Source organism: Lolium perenne, chromosome 7 (assembly GCF_019359855.2).
Source record: "Lolium perenne isolate Kyuss_39 chromosome 7, Kyuss_2.0, whole genome shotgun sequence".
Lineage (NCBI taxonomy): Eukaryota > Viridiplantae > Streptophyta > Magnoliopsida > Poales > Poaceae > Lolium > Lolium perenne.
Window position 1 is genome coordinate 247,930,569 of NC_067250.2, and position 18,882 is coordinate 247,949,450.

The 18,882-nt window shown below is 48.8% G+C and overlaps 2 protein-coding genes across 2 annotated transcripts; one reads left to right on the forward strand and one right to left on the reverse strand.

Annotated features, from left to right (window-relative positions):
- Positions 1-1,305: 1,305 nt before the first annotated feature.
- Positions 1,306-17,255, forward strand: LOC127315343 (cysteine-rich receptor-like protein kinase 44). Its single transcript, XM_051345838.1, has 7 exons — positions 1,306-1,441; positions 1,512-1,770; positions 1,953-2,181; positions 2,262-2,409; positions 2,513-2,731; positions 15,712-16,194; positions 17,163-17,255. The coding sequence occupies exons 1-7, from the start codon at positions 1,319-1,321 to the stop codon at positions 17,253-17,255; spliced, it is 1,554 nt and encodes a 517-aa protein (XP_051201798.1). The 5' UTR covers positions 1,306-1,318.
- On the reverse strand, positions 13,196-14,576 carry LOC139834186 (uncharacterized). The gene is made up of 2 exons (XM_071824612.1): positions 14,082-14,576; positions 13,196-14,001 (listed from the first exon to the last, which is right to left on the reverse strand). Exons 1-2 carry the CDS (start codon positions 14,211-14,213, stop codon positions 13,705-13,707), a joined length of 429 nt encoding a protein of 142 aa, XP_071680713.1. The 5' UTR covers positions 14,214-14,576; the 3' UTR covers positions 13,196-13,704.
- Positions 17,256-18,882: the final 1,627 nt, after the last annotated feature.

Below are 18,882 nucleotides of genomic sequence, written 5' to 3' on the forward strand. Positions count from 1 at the left end.
ATCATGTTCCAAACTATATCTTCGTGTAAACCACGTTCCCAATTATGTATTAGTTTGTGGAATGGAATGTTTTTTATTTGATTTTCTATGCATTTATTTATAATTTTAATTTAAAACATCTAACGGGGCCACCGTTTTGGGGGCACCGATGTGGGAACAGCTCCCCCAAATAGAGGATGTTGTGCCGGCGTCCCCAAACAGAGGTGCCGGCGGCACCTATTTGGGGGCTGCCGGTGAAGATGCTCTATGACAGGTGGTATTTCATTGGTGACAACGCTCTATGACAGGTGGTATTTCATTGGTGACAACGGTTCCATTAGTCTGACGAGGTTGGCATCGTCTTATCCAACCTCTTCTGCTTGTCAGTTAGCTTCTGAGTCTCTTGGGACCAACTCCTAATATTCAAGAGTACGATGGCTCACCTCTTTGTATCCGTACCCGTTGCAGGTAATCCTCCCTCAAAGGTTATCAGTATCTCCAAAAACAAACTATAACCGTTGGGTTTGTGTATTCTTGTCGGTACTATGCTGCCCCTAGGAATCATGTGATTTCTACATGGCATGTCATACTAGTGTCCAGTACGCACTTTCTTCGTGCCCTCTCCAAACCAGTAACAAGTACTAATCCCCCCCCCCCCCCGGCGCAAATCCACAATTTGTACCATCAGCATAGCTGGAAACGTGCAGGGTCTTCTCTGGGTTAGTTCTAATCGTTTCCCTAGTTTACTTATCAATTTGCTTCTTACTTATGGTTTATGCATGCCAGCTAATGCTCTCTGTTTCTTTTTTTCTTTTGAATATCCTCTTAGTTCTCAAAATCTGAAAGTCTGTTTGCTATTGTCAGTTTATCACCACTTCAGCTTTCTGGATCATACCTTGAGTATGCCAACAAAAATACATGTCTTGAAATTTCCCTCGAAAAAAGTATTACATGTCTTCAATTTTGTAGCTGCATAGGCATGTTCATTCCAGATTCATGCATAAATCAAGAACTAAGCTTGCATGTCGTTTTACGTGTCGAATTTGCTATTCCTTAGTTGTTTCAAAAGTTTTATTTCAAAGCTAAGGAAGATACGCATAAAAAATGCACAATTGCTCATTTCTAACTATGAATTTATCAATCCACTTAGGAAAAGAGGGTGGCATGTGCACTGGGCATGTGTATCGAGCATGATGCAAATATTGTACGCTAACTGTTGTATCTTCTCCTATTTTTTATCGGCTTTCCGTAATGTTGGTAGGAGTACTAATAGGACTAAAAATCGATAACCTTTTCTAAATTTCAATTATTTTGTAGTGTGTGCATTCGGAAAATAAAGATGAACGGCGACTACTGTAGTTCAAGTTCCAGACCACACAAACTGCCGTTACACTATTTAATGAAGATTACAAACAACTTCTCTGAGGTACTTGGCACAGGTGGTGTCGGTGTGGTATATAAGGTAAGCTTATAGTTGTGTTGAAATCATAGTTGGTCCAAAATCTTATACATTACATACATAACTTTAACAGGGAGTGCAATCAGATGGGGTAATAGTTGCTGTGAAGAAGCTTTTGCACTCAATGCCAAACTCACTGGAACAATTTGAGAACGAGATTGATCTTCTTATGAGACTTGAACATCCTAATATAGTGCGATTAATAGGCTACTGCTACAATATACAAAAACAACATGTGCCTTACAAGGGGGAACACGTTTTTGCCGAGGAGAGTGAAATTTTACTATGCCTGGAGTATATGCCTAACGGAAGTCTAGACAGGTTTCTCTCAGGTATGGGTATGACAATTCAATGTGTGCTGTTTCTGTATTTTTCATCTTCTTTATTCTATATTTTTTATGAACGAGAAAGGAGAAAATGCCATATAATATAGGAATCCTTCAGTACATTATGTAGAACACATCGATGATAGGCTTTCAGGCAACATTTGACAATTCTTTCCTTTTGGTTAAAGATCCAGATTCCCGAGTTGATTGGCACACACGCTACAAAATAATTGAGGGAATCTGCAATGGCTTAGAGCACCTTCACGAGCAAACTGATGGGCCTATCATTCACTTGGACCTGAAACCAGCTAACATATTGCTAAGTGATGCTTTTGTGCCCAAAATTACAGACTTTGGTCTGTCACGGCTGCTTGATCCACGGGAAACTATGTGCACTATGATGGTGAGGGGAACATTGTAAGTGAAATGCTGCATGACTTTCCATTGATTATTAGTTCCCTTAACACTACAAAACTTACGCACTCATGTTGTGGCAGAGGATACATGCCACCAGAGTTCATTCAAGGTATACTCACATCTAAATCAGACATATTTAGTTTGGGTGTAATAATAATGGAGGTAGTAACGGGACAAAGGAATTATCTAGAGGATGCTACTATTTCTTCCGAGGAGTTCATCGAGCTTGTATGTGAAATCTTTTTCATTTCTCAAGATAGATGCCTTTTCCTAGAGACTATCATGTTACATTATACTATTTATTGCTAACAATTATGTTCCGATTTCACAGGAACTTCAAAAATGGAGAAATATGTTGCAGCAAGCACCAGGGTATACAATGCAAGAGATAGATTGCCCACAAATAAAGAGATGCATTGAAATAGGTATAATCTGCATGAATCCCTTACGGGCAGAAAGGCCTACAATAACTAAAGTCATCAAGATGCTTCGAGGACAGGACGATACTGACGGTGATGTTAGCAATGATGTAATGTCATCGGCATTCCAGGTACGATCACGTAAATGGTGCGCCTACTTTCCCCCTAAATGATGAAAACATTGCTCCTCCAGTCTCCGACCCGTTGTAGTAACTATGTTTTTTTTTTCTTTCAAAACACATAAACCAAATCACATGTACGGACTTGCGTGCTAACAAGTCATCCAATTAATTTTGCAGAACAAATATATAGGTGTTGTGAATGGGCAACTAGTATTCGAGGGGGTCAAAGGTCAATACATGTACATGTGTGTAAAGTGCAGGAAACCCCTTATAGAGTGGGGATATACAGAAAAGGAGACTATACATCTCTAACACCCCCCTTAAACTCATGATGGATCAACAACACTGAGTTTGGAGAGGAAGAAGCTACGTTGTGCTGTAGTCTGCGTCTTTGTGAAGAAGTCTGCCGGTTGTAACTCTGAAGGCACATACTGAAGAGCGAGAATCTAATCCTACACAGCAGCATGCACAAAGGAGGCACATATGTGCTTGGTGAGCTCATGCTTCACCGGGTCACGCACAATGATGATAGCGCCAGTACTGTGAGACAACAGGAAACACTAAAATCCGCCAGTAACCAACGTAACCAAGTCACCTCTATCGTCAAAAGATCCATTGTTCGCAACTCGGCCTCAACACTCGATCAGGAGACTGTGGTCTGTTTCTTGGTCTTCCAAACAATGAGAGAACCACCAAGAAAAACACATTAGGCAGAAAGAGACCGGCGATCCGATGGATCACTAGCCCACGTAGCATCTGAGTAGGCCTGGAGCTGTAAGGAGATGGAACAAGGAAAGAAAAAGGCCCGAGAGATGGTGCCGCAAAGATAGCGGAGGAGACGGAGGAGGTGACTGTAGTGTATTGTGGTGGGAGCAGACATGAACGACTCAGAATATGGACAGGATAGGAGATGCTAGGACGGGTGACAACAAGGTAGACAACGCTCCCAACCAAGTGACGGTAGCGCCTCGGGTCCGATAGAGGATCATCATTAGTGGCACAGAGATGCACATTGAGCTCCATAGGAGTCTTGACAGTGCGCTCATTTCCAAGAGCGGCACGAGTGAGGAGGTCCTGAATATACTTCTCCTGGGAGATATAAAAGCCATCGGAGGTAGAGAAAAACCTCAATCCCAAGGAAGTAGCGAAGAGGACCAAGGTCACTCATGAGGAACTGCTCACGAAGACGGGCCTTGACAAAGGCAATGTACTCGAGTCGTCACCAGTGATGATCATGTCATCGACATAAAGAAGAAGAAGAGTCCGACCACGAGAAGATGTGTGGACAAAGAGCGCAGGGTTATGTGCGCTAGGGACAAAGCCAACGAAAGTCACCACAGAGGCAAAACGCTCAAACCAGGTGCGAGGGGTTTGCTTAAGGCCATAGAGGGATCACCGGAAACGGCAGACCATGCCATCGGGAATAGAACACCCAGGAGGTGGATGCATGTACACCTCCTCACGTAACTTGCCATTAAGAAAAGCATTCTGCACATCAATTTGAGAGATAGACCAGTGACGAACAGAAGCAACAACAAAGGAGAGTGCGAATAGTGGTCATCTGAGCCACTGGATCAAAGGTATCATCATAGTCGCGGCCCCGCTCCTACTGAAAGTCGCGAGCCACCAGTCGAGCCTTGTAGCGCTCAAGAGAACCATTGGAGCGAGTCTTGATCTTGTAGACCCACTTGCAGGTGATGGGACGAACATAGGGAGAGGGAGCAACAACATCCCAAGTGCCAGTGCGCTCCAGCGCAGCAATCTCCTCGACCATCGCTAGATGCCATTCTGGATGAGCAACAACATCCCGATAAGAGGTCGGCTCAAGGACAACAAATAGACCATAGAGAGTGGGAGAATAGCGATCAGGCGGAGGACAAGGCCGGGCACGAAGGTTATGAGTCGGCTTAGGCGGAGAAGGTAACACACCAAAAGTGGAAGGCATGTCAGGAGGAGCATCATCATCGTCATCATGTGGACGACAGGAGTAGTGAAACGAGAAGGGAGGAATCACCTAAGAGAGGAAGGAGACGTCGGGGAGGAAGGTGGGGAAGGTGGTGAGGGAGGAGAGGAGGAGCTGGATGGTGAAGAGGGTGTGGGGTCGGCAGTGGAGAGACTCCGAGGAGCGGGGACCTGAGGCACAAAAGGAGGTGAGTCAGGGAACATGAGGAAACAAATATCCTCCACATAGAAGGAAGAGGAGGAGGGACGCGGGTAGAAATGACGGGACTCATCAAAAGTGACATCCTCAGAAATGCGCATCCGACGACCGACGGGATCCCAACACTTATAGCCCTTATGCTCAAGAGTGTATCCAAAAAAGACACACTGAACTGACTGAGCAGTCAGCTTGGTGCGTTCACGTGGGAAAAGAAGGAGATAGCAAACGGAACCAAATAAGCGAAGGGCCTAATAATCAGGAGAGCAACCAGTATGACGCTCGAGAGGAATACCACCTTGCAGGGCCGTGGAGGGCTGAAGGTTGATGAGATAGGTGGAAATAGACACAGCCTCAGCCCATAAGTGAGGAGGAAGAGAGGTGGCGATCATCATCGCACGAGCCGTCTCAAGCAGGTGGCGATGCTTGCGCTCAACCACGCCATCTAAGAATGGGCGCTAGGGCAGGAGAATTGGGCAAGAGTGCCCTTCTTAGCAAGAAAACAACGCAACAGCTGGGAGATATACTCACCAGTAGAGTCAGCCCGAAACACACGAATAGGAGCGGAAAACTGAGTATGGAACATATTGAGAGAACCTCGCTGCGAGAAGCCATAAATAAATCCAGTTGTGGCGAGAGAAGTCATCTATAAAGATAACATAGTAGTGATGGCCCCCCTTCGAAGCGAAGGGAGCCGGTCCCCATGCATCAGAATGGACCAAGTCGAAAGGACACTGAGACACTAGTAGGTTAAGTTAATTGAGTATGTTTGCCAAGCCTAGAACCCTGACAACTCTGAAGCGAGACATCTCCTGAGACAGGCCCCAGAAGACCTCGATGAAGTAAAGACGACAAGCGAGAACCACAAAGGTGACCAAGACGATGATGCCACTGCTGAAAGAAGGTGGTAGTGGAAGCAGCAAGCACACATGGGTGTAGTGGTAGCAGAAGGAACATGAAGCCAGTCGAGCTCCCAAAGTCCTTGGGAGTCACAACACCGAGGGCCTGCCCCAACCAGTGCCTGAGTGTGAGCATCCTGGACAGAACAAGAATCAACATCAAGAATAACCCGACAACCAGAATCAGTGAGCCGATCAGCGGAAAACAAGTTCATGGTAAGTAAGGATGGGAGTTGGTTAACCGTTTATTTTCTGGTTTCGAACCTATTTAACCATTTTGTATAAAAGGATATATAGGTTAACCATTATGTTAATAAGGTTTAAATGGTTAACCATTGGTTATTTAGGGTCGATCCATTTTTAACATTATATAAGCATGGAAAATTCGCAGAGCTTCAAAAACAAACAACAAGATGCATTAATTGAATCATAACGTTAGCCTAAGCAACACACATACTCTTCCAGTTTCAATCTGTAAGACATAAACCAGTTCAGAAGAAGAAAATAAGAAGAATCAGAGAGAGGTTCTTTTTCTCCTCACCCAACGCTGTACTACCTCCTGAAGAAACAGCGTAGAGAGCAAAATGCATTGCTGCAGCTCAACTGCATATCGTATACAGGCAGACACGAGTTCACCGTAGAAGCTAGCAAATTGTAAAGAAATTGGAAGAAAAAGAGGCCCTTTACTCAGGTAGTCGTCGGCATAGGGAAGTCGAAGTGCCTGTAGCTTCACGCCTTCACCGGAGAAAGCCGCATCGACAGGTGTTGTCCAAGCTCTGCTAGAAGAGCGTCAAGGTCGGAGAAGACATGGAGGAGCAGCAGGCTGCCGAGATCAAGGACGCAAACGCCGCCGCCGCCGCGCCGCTGCCGGTGAGGTCACTATTGCGGAGCCGCTGGTGGAGGGACGGGCGGAGGGGAGGGCGCGTGGATCGTCGGAGGGGCGGGCGGCTCGTCGGACGAGCGGGCAGGCGAGCGGCGTTGGTGGAGGCGTGAACGGCGCAGGGCCGCAGGGGGCTACAGGCAGATGCGGCGCTCGGAGGCGTCCTGCCTCGTGCGGTGCGGTTAACCCTTGGCAAAAACGGATCGAACCTTTTGGACCTAAATAAATTTTGGGTTAACCAATAGATCCATTGGGCTCTTTTTTAGGTTAGGTTAACCTAACCAATGGGAAAAGGGGAACCGAGTCCCAATTTTAATGGTAAGGGAACATGAGAAACATCTGGAACGAAGAAGAAGGAAGTAGAAAGTGTGCCACGACTAGCAACATGAAGAGAAGTGCCATCGGCAGTAAGAACATTAACAGGAAGAGAAAGAGGTCGAAGAGAAGAGAGAGCGGAAGAATCAGGGGACATGTGAAAAGAAGCTCTAGAATCAAGAACCACGAAGATGTACCTGACTGTGTAGAAGTGCCAGTCAGAGAGGCAGTTGTGCCCGTCGAAGAAGAGCCAGAGGAGGCAAGGAGGCCCCTAAGCCTCACAATGTCCTGCTCGGTGAAATCGGTGGTGAGGGCACTGAATATGGAGCACGAGGACCAGTAGAGGCGGTGAGCACGCCATTGTGCAAGTCTAGCTGCTTCTTGAGCAATCAGTCTCGAGGTGCTCGTGCCTATGGCAATATCCACACGGCGGACCAGAACGAGGGCGCCCCTGCCACGGAAAGGACGGCCTCCACTGCCAGGTGGCATGGGCAAGAGCGGAGGAGCACTGAAGAGGGTGGGTGCTGGTGCAGTAGGAACCCGAGCAGCAAGGACAAAGGGGACCCCAAGCACACCAGCACCACGCAGACGAGTCTCCTCATCCCGGAGCTCAGTGTACACCTCCGAGATAGGGACACGGCCCCGAGCAAAAAACTGAGCAGGGCGGGGCTCAAACTCCGGGCGAAGCCGAGAGACGAACTCATGGATCCTCTGAAACTCCACATCTGAACGCACAGTCCGGCAACACTAGCAAGTACCACAAACAACATTGTGGAGGGAGTCAAGCTGGCGCCAAATCGCATCACTCTGGGTGTAGAACTCATCAAAAGTAGAGTCACCCTGCGAAAGATCATGCTCGTGACGCAGCACATATAAATAGAGAGAATTCCGAGAAGGCTGGTAGCGCTAACGAAGGTGAGACTACATCTCAACGATAGTAGAAAGGCCCATAAAATCAGAAGCAAACTGTGGCTGGACACTCTGAGAGAGAACGTCAGCATCCCTGGCATCTTCATCACACCACTGAGTAAAAGCAGCCAGACTATCACGATAGGGACCAAGATCCTCTAAATAAGCAAGTACCTGCTGCTCATATGCATCATCATCAGCAGCCTTGCAGTCTTGGCTGCATCCTGAGCAGCCTGGGTACCATCAGCAGCAAGAGCATGTGTCACATGCGGTGGGGTAAGAGGCACGAGAGCAATGGGGCGTGGCGGACAGGAGACCTCGCCCGTAAGAACACCCCAAAGTTGAAGACCACACATATGGATGTGCATAAAGGCAGCAAACTCTTCATAGTTGGTACCATAAAAAAATCACCGAGTATCGGGGAATGCTAACTTTGGCCAGCAGAAATAGCCTGTAGAAGAGGATGTCATACTGAGATTGTTCTCAATATTTTTAAGTCAACCTTCACTGGATCTGGAGAGGTGGACAGAAACAAGCAGACAGAACACGAGCAGACACATGCGTCGTAGAAGATGACCAGATCCGTCAGCCCCGAGTGTGGAGGAATCTGCTAGGAGACAGGGCCGACCGGAATCTGCCAGGGCCGGCCGGAATCGGGCAGGGCCGGCCACGAACGGGGGCGGTCGGCGACGTGGTGGCCAGAAACGGGCTTGCCGGGAGCGGTGGCATCCGAGGGCGGCCGGCGACGTAGCGGCCTGCTAGGAGACGGGCAGCAGCCGACCACTGGCCGAATCGACACCTGGTTTGTGGCAAATCCACAATGAAATCAACTGCACATCTTGATCCCGAACAAAAAACGGGAGATGAAGAAGGAGAGACAGCGGCGGCCGAAAGAACGTCAACAGCGGCGCAACAAGGCATGAAGTTGCTACGTGCGGAAGCTCTAATACCATGTTGTAAATATGCAACTAGTATTCGCAGGGGGTCAAAGACTAATACATGTACATGTGTGTGTAAAGTGCAATAAAGCTCTTATAGAGTGAGGTTATACAGAAAAGGAGACTACGATTCTAGCAATAGAAACTTCAAAGAGCTAATTACACTAGTCATACAAGAATTATGCAGTGCGTGCATCTTGGTCCAACTAGTTGCAAACGGTGGCAGGGATGCGGGATAGTCCATTAAGAGCATGTCTAACATATCTCCTAAAAGGCTTAACCCGTAAAATAATCGCCGATATACAGGGTAGAGCTCTAGCAGACCCCGTAAATTAGCCCCCCCGTATTGAATTTTTACAGTTTTGGCTACGGGGCGGCTCCTCGCCCCCTACAAGTATAGGGTGGGAGGCTGAATACAGGATCAACCCCCCACTCATGACGCGCCGAACTTCCAAGAAATCGCAACTGCTTCGTGTCCAAGTTCGAGATCCTGCACGCACCCAATTGTGCCATGCCCTGCACCGTGTCCAAGTTCCTCAAGAACAGTTCATCGCAATTTTCCTCTTCCCAGCTCAGTCAACGCCCGCAAGCTGCCCCGATTCTCTCCGCGTGGCGCCATCCAAGTTCCACCTCGCCCACATCCGCGCCGGTCGGCCAACATCCGCACCAGCGCTTGCCGTCGCCAGCACCTCAGCTTCCGCTCGACCTGCCCGCCTTGACCTCCGTTTTGGCTCGCACACAGCGCCGCCCGCCGCCAGCACGCCCACGCAGTCGGGCCGCCACAGCTCTCCCCGCCCCGCGGGTCAGCGGCCCCGCGCCTCCGCTCGTCCTGCCTGGCTCCACCACCGGTCGCCGGCCCAGCGACCACGCAGCCGCTCCGCTCGTTCTTGACCACTGCCGCATCTCGCTCGTTCTTGACAACTGCCGGTGGCGGCGGGCAGGGCCTGGGGCAGGGGCCGTGGCGGGAGAAGGAAGAAGGAGAGGAGGAAGAAGAGGAAAAAAAAAGAAAAAAAAATTGATTTGGCATATTGTAGGAATATGCCCTTTTACAGTTTTGGGATACGGAGTACGCTAGCTCGAACGAGTTTTCGGCCGATCGAAATCGAATGCAGGACCCTCTACTCATGTTATACGGGGTAGAAATTTAGAGGGTCTGTTAGAAATATTCTAATATAACTTGCAATTTAGAGGGTCTGTTAGAAATGTTCTAATATAACTTGCAATGCGGGTTCAATCCTGTCCAAATCTCCCACGGTGCAGACACGTGACAGCTTTTCTTGCGAAAAAAGCCCCAAGATTGACACAAATCCTTGACCGAGGAGGAACGATTACTCCTCGCGTAATAAAGCAAAACAAAATCGTAATAGCAAAAGTACACTTTGAGTTAGTATATCAGTTAGCACGTCCACCAGGGACCGGGTACTTGCCGGCGTTGGCGCGCATGGAGCTCTCCAGGTCGCTGAAGATGGCTGCGGTAGACTCTCCGAGGCGAGACCGCACAGACGCAAGCTCCGAGTCGAGGCCGGCCTCCTCGTCCCTCCGCCGTTTACCGTGTGGTCCCGTCGGCGGTGTAGGAGAACAAGTACGTGTTGATGATGTACCCCATCACTAAGAACATCTCCAGCCGTTCGAACCCCCGAACGAAAATCCGGATATAACAAAAGTCAGATTGGATGTAAAAAGGATGGAGGGGCAACATTTTTTTCAGTCGCACCCCCGGTATTCGCCCATTAGCGGCGATAGTTTCAAAAAATCTTCTTCCCGCTCCACAACAAAATCGTCAAAGTACGGCGATCAGATCAGCCACATTTCGGCGATCGAAACAGAAACTAGATGATTACAGGCTCTCATCGGCGGTCCCGTCCTGAGCCTCGTCTGGCGCGGCATCGGACGACGAAGCATCTGCGTCTGCAGTTGTCGCAGCGGTGGGAGTTGACGTCGAAGTGGAGGACAAAGCAGCCGACGGGGGCCGGAGGATTTCTTGGCGATGAGCGTCGTACCAAGCCCTCGTCTCCTCGTCCATGTTGGCGTCGTTGCCGCCGATCAGGAACGCCAGGTCGGTGTTCCTCTTCTTCGCGGCGGAGGTTTCCTTGAGCAAGGCAATATATCCAGAGGCCCTGGTTGGCAAGCATCGCCTTCCACCGCACGTCGTGCTTGTCGTCCCTCCCGACGGTGTGCGCCCTCGCGTAGGCCCAGCACTTGTCGAAGGACGCCTGCAACCTGTCGGCTGGATGGCCAGCCTTCTTCTGCTCTTTCAGCTTCTTCTGGCTGAGCTCGGGGCGGCCCGCTGACGCGGTAGGTGTTGGATCGTCGGGGTTGTACTGCTCGCCCTTGTTATTGGTGAGATTCTTGCGCACCTCCTTCCACTTCTCGCACTCCTCGATGCGGGCGAACACGTTGAGGTACTTGAACATCTGGTCGTCGTTGTCGTCCGCGTACATGTCGAGCGCCCGCCGCATCTGCAAAAACAGGCCAGCGATTCAAGATTAAACCTCGGACGATGTACATTCGACGGAGGAGCCATGGCGACTGAGCATACCTTTGCTTCAAAGTCCTCGCCGCTCACAACACGTTTGTCGAGCTCCTCCTGTATGCCGTGCTACTTGCTGCACGTCGCATGAATGATCCCCCAATGGGTGCCCATTGCATTGTCGCCGCGTATCATCACCGTCTTGTTGAAGTATGGATCCACGAGTTTGCGCTCGTCGAACGCCACCTTGACCCGCTGCCAGTACGTGTCGAAAAGTTCTGATTGGCGCCGGTGATGTCGTTCATGGACATGGTCTTCCAAGCTTCGGCGAGGCACTCCTCTTCTTTGCCATCCATTTGATCCGCGGCTCGGCTGGCGGCGAGTTCTTCTTCATTTTCTTCTTCCCCTGGGACGGCGCCTCCGTGGGTTCAGGCGCTTCCTCTTCGTCGACGTCCTGGTCGAGGTAGGTCTGCTCATCTTTTTCATCGACGTCTTGGGTACCGTCGTTCTCATCGTGGTGATCGTCCTGGTCGAGGTTGACGCCGCCCCGCGACGGCTTTCGTCGCCCTTGCCTCCTCTTGTGTGAAGAAACTCGGGCTTGACGCGGTGGCCATGGAGCCCGACGTGATCATCTCGTGCATCACAGGCTCATTCTGCGGCGGCATCCCGGGGTTGGAGAAGGAGAGCGGCCCACGTCGCAGGGCAGGCAAGATGCCCTCGTACATCGCACCGTTGTACGTCGGCGGTGATGGCGTAAACCCCACCATGCCGGTGGTGTAGGTGTCCTGGAACATGGTCGTGGCCGGCGATGCCGGCGAGAAGGAAGGAGATCCGATCATACCTTGGGTCGGCCAAGGCCCTGGGAATTGGCCGACGCGCGGCTGGCCGAAGTTAATGGAGATCATCCCCGTTTGTTCCTCTACCGCTGCCGCCGCCACCCTCTTCGCGTTACACTTCTTCTCCCTCTCCGCCCTGCCGCGAGTTTCGTTCCGCTGCCGCTCCACATCCGCCGCCCACTGCACGTTTGTCCAGCCCGGCGGCCTCTGTTTTGGCGCCCGCGGCTTCCTCGCCTTCAGCGCGCCATCGGCGGCGAGCTTCTTCGGCGGCATGGTGGTGGAAGGGAAGAGGAGGAGCTGCAACTGTGGGGGAGGCGGTAGCTCCTCCAAAATTCGGCGGGAAAAATGGTTCTATATGGCGCATTTTGGAGGGAAAACGAAATTAATGGAGGGAACTACCAGTTCTGTCGCCGACAACGCGGGCCCGCTCGACATTTCGCGCGCTTTTGTTTCGTCTGGAGTCCCCGGCCAGGCCTCGGAAACTCGGGGATGGCCTGAGCTCTCCGGATGGATGAAAAGCCTAATCCGGGGGAAAACAATGATCCGAGGACGCGACTGAGCGTTTTCGTTCATCCGGATGAAAAAAAAACGTCCTAGAGGCCTTTCCGAAGAGATGGCTGGAGATCTTCTAATGACCTAACGTCACTGCCGGCATGGGGCTCGGAGTAGATGCTAAACAAAACAACTGACCGGTGATTCTGATGATTAATTATTATAATAACTAGATTTGTTAATTATAAAAATCTTGGCAGGTGTAACCCCTGTCCAATTTGAGGACCGGACTGGGTAAATACATTGAGTTTTAGGGTGGTTTTAGAAAATTACTCTGCTAGTTGTCCACTTCAGACTTTTTGTTGGACTAAGAGCGTCTCCACCGGCCCGTCTTAAATAGGCGCCAGCAGGAGCGCTGACACTGCCGTATGGGGGAGGGGGGAGCCGGCACTGCATCCTCCATTTTGGGATGCTGCTCCCACGTCGTCGCTCCTCAAACCGGCGGCCCTGATAAATCATTTGAATTAAAACTTAAAAAATGCATAGGAATTCGAATAGGTTTTCGAATATAAAGTTTGAACCAACACACGGCCACCAAATTCGAATAGGTTATCGAATATGAAGTTTGGGCCAACATACGTCCACCGAATCACCGTCATAGTCCGGCTGCAAAAAACAACTTTGACTTCCAAGCCAAATGATCAGATGAACGGGTTCATGGGCGGCTCAACCTCGAAGACGTCCTCATCGTCGGCGACCCCCGGCGGCAGCTCCATCGCTGGATCTGGATCCACCCGGGGGAGGCATGAACGTCGATGGTGCGGGGTGGGGGGATGATGAACGTCGACGGTGCCGGGGGAGTCATGGACGCCGACGCAGCTCGCGGTACATCTCGTCACGCCCTCGCGAATGGGTCCATCTTCGCCATGTCGGCCATCAAGATCTTGGATTCTTGAGTCATCTTGGCCAACGAAAGCTGTGTCGCTTCGTTGGTGGTCTTCACGACGGTGGCGTGAGCTTCCATCCTCTCCAACTCAATCTTCATGTCTTGCTTCTCTAGTATTATCTTTCACACGACGGCGGCCCTATCCGCTGCTTCCTTGTTCTCCGTTGAGAAGGAGGATATCATCTTCTCGAGGGATGCGTCCATGGCGGCCAATGTCGGCCGCATTTCCCTCGGCCTTGGCCTTCTTGTTGCCAATGGGGCGCCCGGTGGAGGCGCCAGCGGGATCGACCGGCCCATCTTCCCCGACGTCGTCCTTGTTGAGAGTGAGGCGGATGGCGTCCCATTTTTTGCAACCCTCTAGTTTCTTGAAGCAATGCATGAAGTGGAAATCTTTGTCCTCGTATTGGCTCTTGTACATCTTGAGGGCGTCGATCATCTAACAATGCTTGATTACATTAACAAGATATACTATAATGCATTATGAAATAAACATCATCAAGTGAACATAAAACATACCCAATCCACCATCGTCTTGCCGCTCTCCTTCCGGACCTTAATCTTCTCATAGTAGCCATGGAACTTGCTACATGCCGCCTTGATGATGTTCCAACGGTGAGAGTGGGCGCCCTCGTTCCGGATCATGTGCATGGTGGCGTACTCACCATAGTTTTTCTTCTCATTGAATGAATCAAGGATGCGCTTGTAGTACTTGTCGGAGGATTGATTGGCGCCGGTGATGGGGCAGAAGCTCACTTGCTTCCACGCGTCGATGAGGCATTCATCCTCCAAAGACTTCCACCTAGGATCACGAGTGCCACCGGTCCGCCTGTTCGTCCTCGTTGTCGTGGTCACGCCGGTGTCAGCGTCGATCAGCTCCTCCTCGACCTCCTCCTCCTCATCATCTTCGTCCTCGTTGGCCTCTTCTTCATACTTGTCGACGGGGGGTTCGTAGCTATTGCCATGGCGGATGAAGCCGGTGAGGATCTCGGCACCGCCGGCAATCTACGCAACAAGTAACCTACTTTGAGTCGTCGGTGGTGTCTACGATGCACATAACACATAAAAAGAAGGAAAACTCACGGCATCTTCGCCCATGGACGCGCCGGACGCGCTACCGAACACCTGGTGGGCGCTCTTGGTCTCGTCGGCGAAGAGGGTGCGGGGGAGGCCGGTGCCGTTAGTCACGTGGCCGTCGGTGCTTCCCGGGCGGCGCAGATTAGGCGACGAGTTCAGGTCGACGGGGAAGCGAAAGGCGCCGCTGCCCCTCGTCGCCGAATCCGGCGAGAACGACGTGTTGGGGTCGAAGGTCATGTCGCTGTCGGCGCACTCGGGGGAGTAGCGGGCGCGGCCGTCCATCTGCGACAGATGCATCTACGAGAGCGACGGCCCCTCCGCGTAGTACCCGACGACGAGGGTGAGCTCAAGAACCCACCGCCAAAGTTGCGGTCCGCGAGTTGCTGGCTTCCTTTGGGCTGGCCACCGCCCAAGCTGAGGCACACTTCGCCAGCAGCCGCCGTTTTCGCGGCTTCGAGAGAGGCGATGTGGCGCCTTTTGCGGTCGGCCATCACCGTGGAGCTGCGGCGTTTCTCCTCCACCCACGCCCCATGCGACATGTTCGCCGGCTTCTCCTTCGGCGCTATGGTGCGCGGCTTCGGCGACGCCTTCATTAGCGCCTTCGCTAACTTCACCGGAGCCTTTTTCTTCGGCGGCATGGCAGCGACGAGGGTTTTTCGGGTTGGAGTCTGGATGAGAGATGGAGCGGCCGGCGGGACAAATGAGTGGCGGAGGGGAAGGAGTTTTGGGGAAAGGATGTATAACTTTGAGATGTGTGGCTGATAGGCGGCTCCCACGCCCAAAATTATTCGTTGCGTGAGGCGCCGGCGCGTCCGATTCGCGCCTTTCGTGAAGAGCCGACACGGGGTTGCCGGCGTTTCTATTGGGCTCGAAATTTGCGCCGGTGTTTTTTGGGGCGTGTCGGTGTGAGCCATTTTCAATGCCGCCCCTCAAAATGCTATCGGGGACGCCGGTGGAGATGCTCTAATCCGCACTACATTACAAGTTTGTGGACTACCCTGCCACTGTAATTAGCTCTGTTTCAAATGCTTCTTACTGTATTGATGCCAGGCGCCCTTCTACTTATATGCAGATTAGGTCTGGCCCGACGGAATTGCTTTATATCTACCCCAACGAACTCAGCTTTAGCTTGGAACCAGGCAGGCGGAACCGTAACATCCGTTGCCTCGTAAGGCTAATGAATGTAACTGATAAATGTGTTGCATTTCATTTTAAGGCTACGAGGGCATCAAACAATTACTGTATCGAACCGGCTGACGGATTCATGTGGCCTTTCGCCACGACTAATGTGGTCGTAACAATGGAAGAGCTAGGGGAGTTGCTGCCATCTGACTTGCAGTGCAATGATGAATTCCTTGTACAAAGCATCGTAGTGAAGGAGCATAGAGTCACATCCGAGCATATCCCTGAAGATAAGTTTAACATGATGCCAAGTAACAAGGTGCACAGGGTTAATTTGTCAATTGTTCATGTGCCTCCAAATCAAGCAACTAGTCAAGAACAGGTGCAGCATTCGGAAGCAAGATTAGATGCGCTGCAATCTGAAGGCCCTCAGGTAAGTTCCTTTGAAGTTTGAATATATTTTTTAAGCCATATATGCATTCTGCGGCTCCCCCATAATAAGACGTTAAAATAATATTGGAGATAAGTGTAACATGATGCCAAGTAATATGGTGCACAATTTTAATTTGTCGGTTGTTCATTTGCTGTACCACTAATCCCAGGAACTCTTTTACATACTAGGTAGGAAGCTTGCCCGCCTCCGGCAGGCAAGCAAATATGAATAGCCAAAAAAAATATAAGTGGAATTACCATCAGGTTGGAAAGCGAAACTTCACATTGCATCTCCATATTCCTATAATATGCACATAGAAAATGCTATTGTAGTCAGGATATTTTTACTTTAGAAGTCCACATCATATTAATAGAACATAGGGATACCTATCATGACTATGCCAAACAGGCAGGCAGCCTGTCATGAATAAACATTTGAAATGAACATTAAGGATAGTATATGCAAAACTGGTATTTACAGTGAGTTGTCCAAACGTACATAATGAAAATAAAAATCACACAAAAAACTGTATATACTAATAATAAATACAAATAGCTAGCTAGCACGCGCACGCACACACAAAAAAGCATAGGTTCTACTTGTATCTATATGCAATTTAGAATGGACAAAAGTTATATGTAGCAGATGTAAAGCAACCGAAGACTTCCTAAATGTGGTTCAGTTTTATCATACACTGGCGGTGGATACTCATTGCTGATTTTAGTTTCTTTGTCCTACTCCTAAGCATAGGTTCTACTTGTATCTATATGCAATTTCGAATGGACAAAAGTTATATGTAGCAGATGTAAAGCAACCGTAGACTTCCTAAATGTGGTTCAGTTTTATCATAATCAAGCGTGTATGATAAATTTCTACGTAAACAGAGGCAATTGGTAGCTTGAAAATATGAGATATTATATGGCAACAAATGATTTATGAATAATTTTAACATAGATTACCCATGACAGAAGGTTTGTTTTTCCAAGTGGTCTGGTGCTGCCAGTGGCCTTACATCCAGTAACCAACTCAAGCAATACAACTCCAAAGTTATAGACATCTGACTTGATTGTAAGTTGCCCTGTCACGGCATATTCTGGAGCACAATAGCCGTATGTTTCCATCACATGTGCAGAGACATGAGACTTGTCACCAACATGACCTAGTTTAGCAAGAACAAAGTCTGACAGCTTTGGATGGAAATCATCACCAAATAGAATATTTGATGACTTGAAGATCCATTTTGAAAAAAAAAATGTTTTAGTGTGTAGATAGATCCATTTTGAAAAAAAAATTACTGCTGTACAAACCAAGAAATACTTCGACAGTCCTATTTTGCACAAAACTGCTACATGCTTGTTGCTGCATATGGATACGTGTCTTGTTTGGTATTTGGATTTTATCTAAAAGCTTCAGAGTATATTTGATAGGTATAGCAAATAGGTGGGTACAGAGCAGAAACGAAGAAATTAATTGTTTTGTCGTGCTTCACATCTTAAAAATCAACCAAGTTCATGTCAGGTGGGAAATATATGTAGCATCACACGGACAACATACTGGTGCAAAAATTACTGATGACTAACTTGCATGCTTACCCTTCTTGAAGAAATACAGTGGAATTTTATTGCTGCTAAATAACCAGCAAGGAAATGATCTTTGTTTCCATTAAATAACCAATAAGGCTGCCACCAACGATTGTTTAATGGCAACAAAGAATATCTGTGATTGTAAATAATGGGGCGATCTCACCTAAAGCAAATAGTCACTGATATTTCTGTATGCTTCCAAAAAAATTCCCCTAGTGTATTGTGAATTCCCTGGGTTCATGTGATTTACTAAACTGTATACATCACAGAATATAGAGAATAAGTGCACTTCATTGGACAAGTGACTTGTGAATTCTTGATGAAGACGATCAGGATGATAAAATAGAAATATACCTTCTGGTCCATGTGTATCTGTCGGTAAGATCCTCAAAAGTTGGATTAACCGTACAAGCATGAAAGAAGGCAGAGTAGTTGTGTCAAGAGAAAATGCCTGAGAGGCACCTGGCCTGGAGCATATATACACCAGACACGAATCGGTAGGTGTAATATTCTTTTCTAGATCACAAAATAGGCACTTCCGCTGAAATTCATAACCTAATGTAGTTGCAAGATTTAAAGCTATGCAGCAACAGTGGAAACTAAACTACCAGCAAAATTGACTGCCCCTATCTAAACATGGCACTAACATATGCACTGAGAACGTATTTAGGATAGACATATTTATGGAGGCAAGCAATCAAACTCACCACTACTTCTGAGTAGGGCTCTTACTTTTCTCCGTCAACATTAAGCTACAGATGATTCTGTCTAGTTTGAAATCTATAGCAATAAACTTGAAAAAAATAGCATTGCATAAGCTAATTTCAATTAATATTTTCTCGAGACAGTCAGTGTAAATCCAGAAAAAAACACCTTTTTTTGGTACTGCAAGAAAGAAAATTCTCGAGGCTAAGCCACAGAAAGATCGCAAAGATAAACCAAAATATCCAGTTTCATGGTAATGCGTGGCATGCTAGTAAGGACCTCTGCAACATGAAGGAATACAATTCGCTGATCCTCTTGCACCATCAGTTTTCTGAATGATCTCAATATCAACATGAGATTCTAAATAAATGGAATGGAAAAGTAAGATCCTAATATTAAT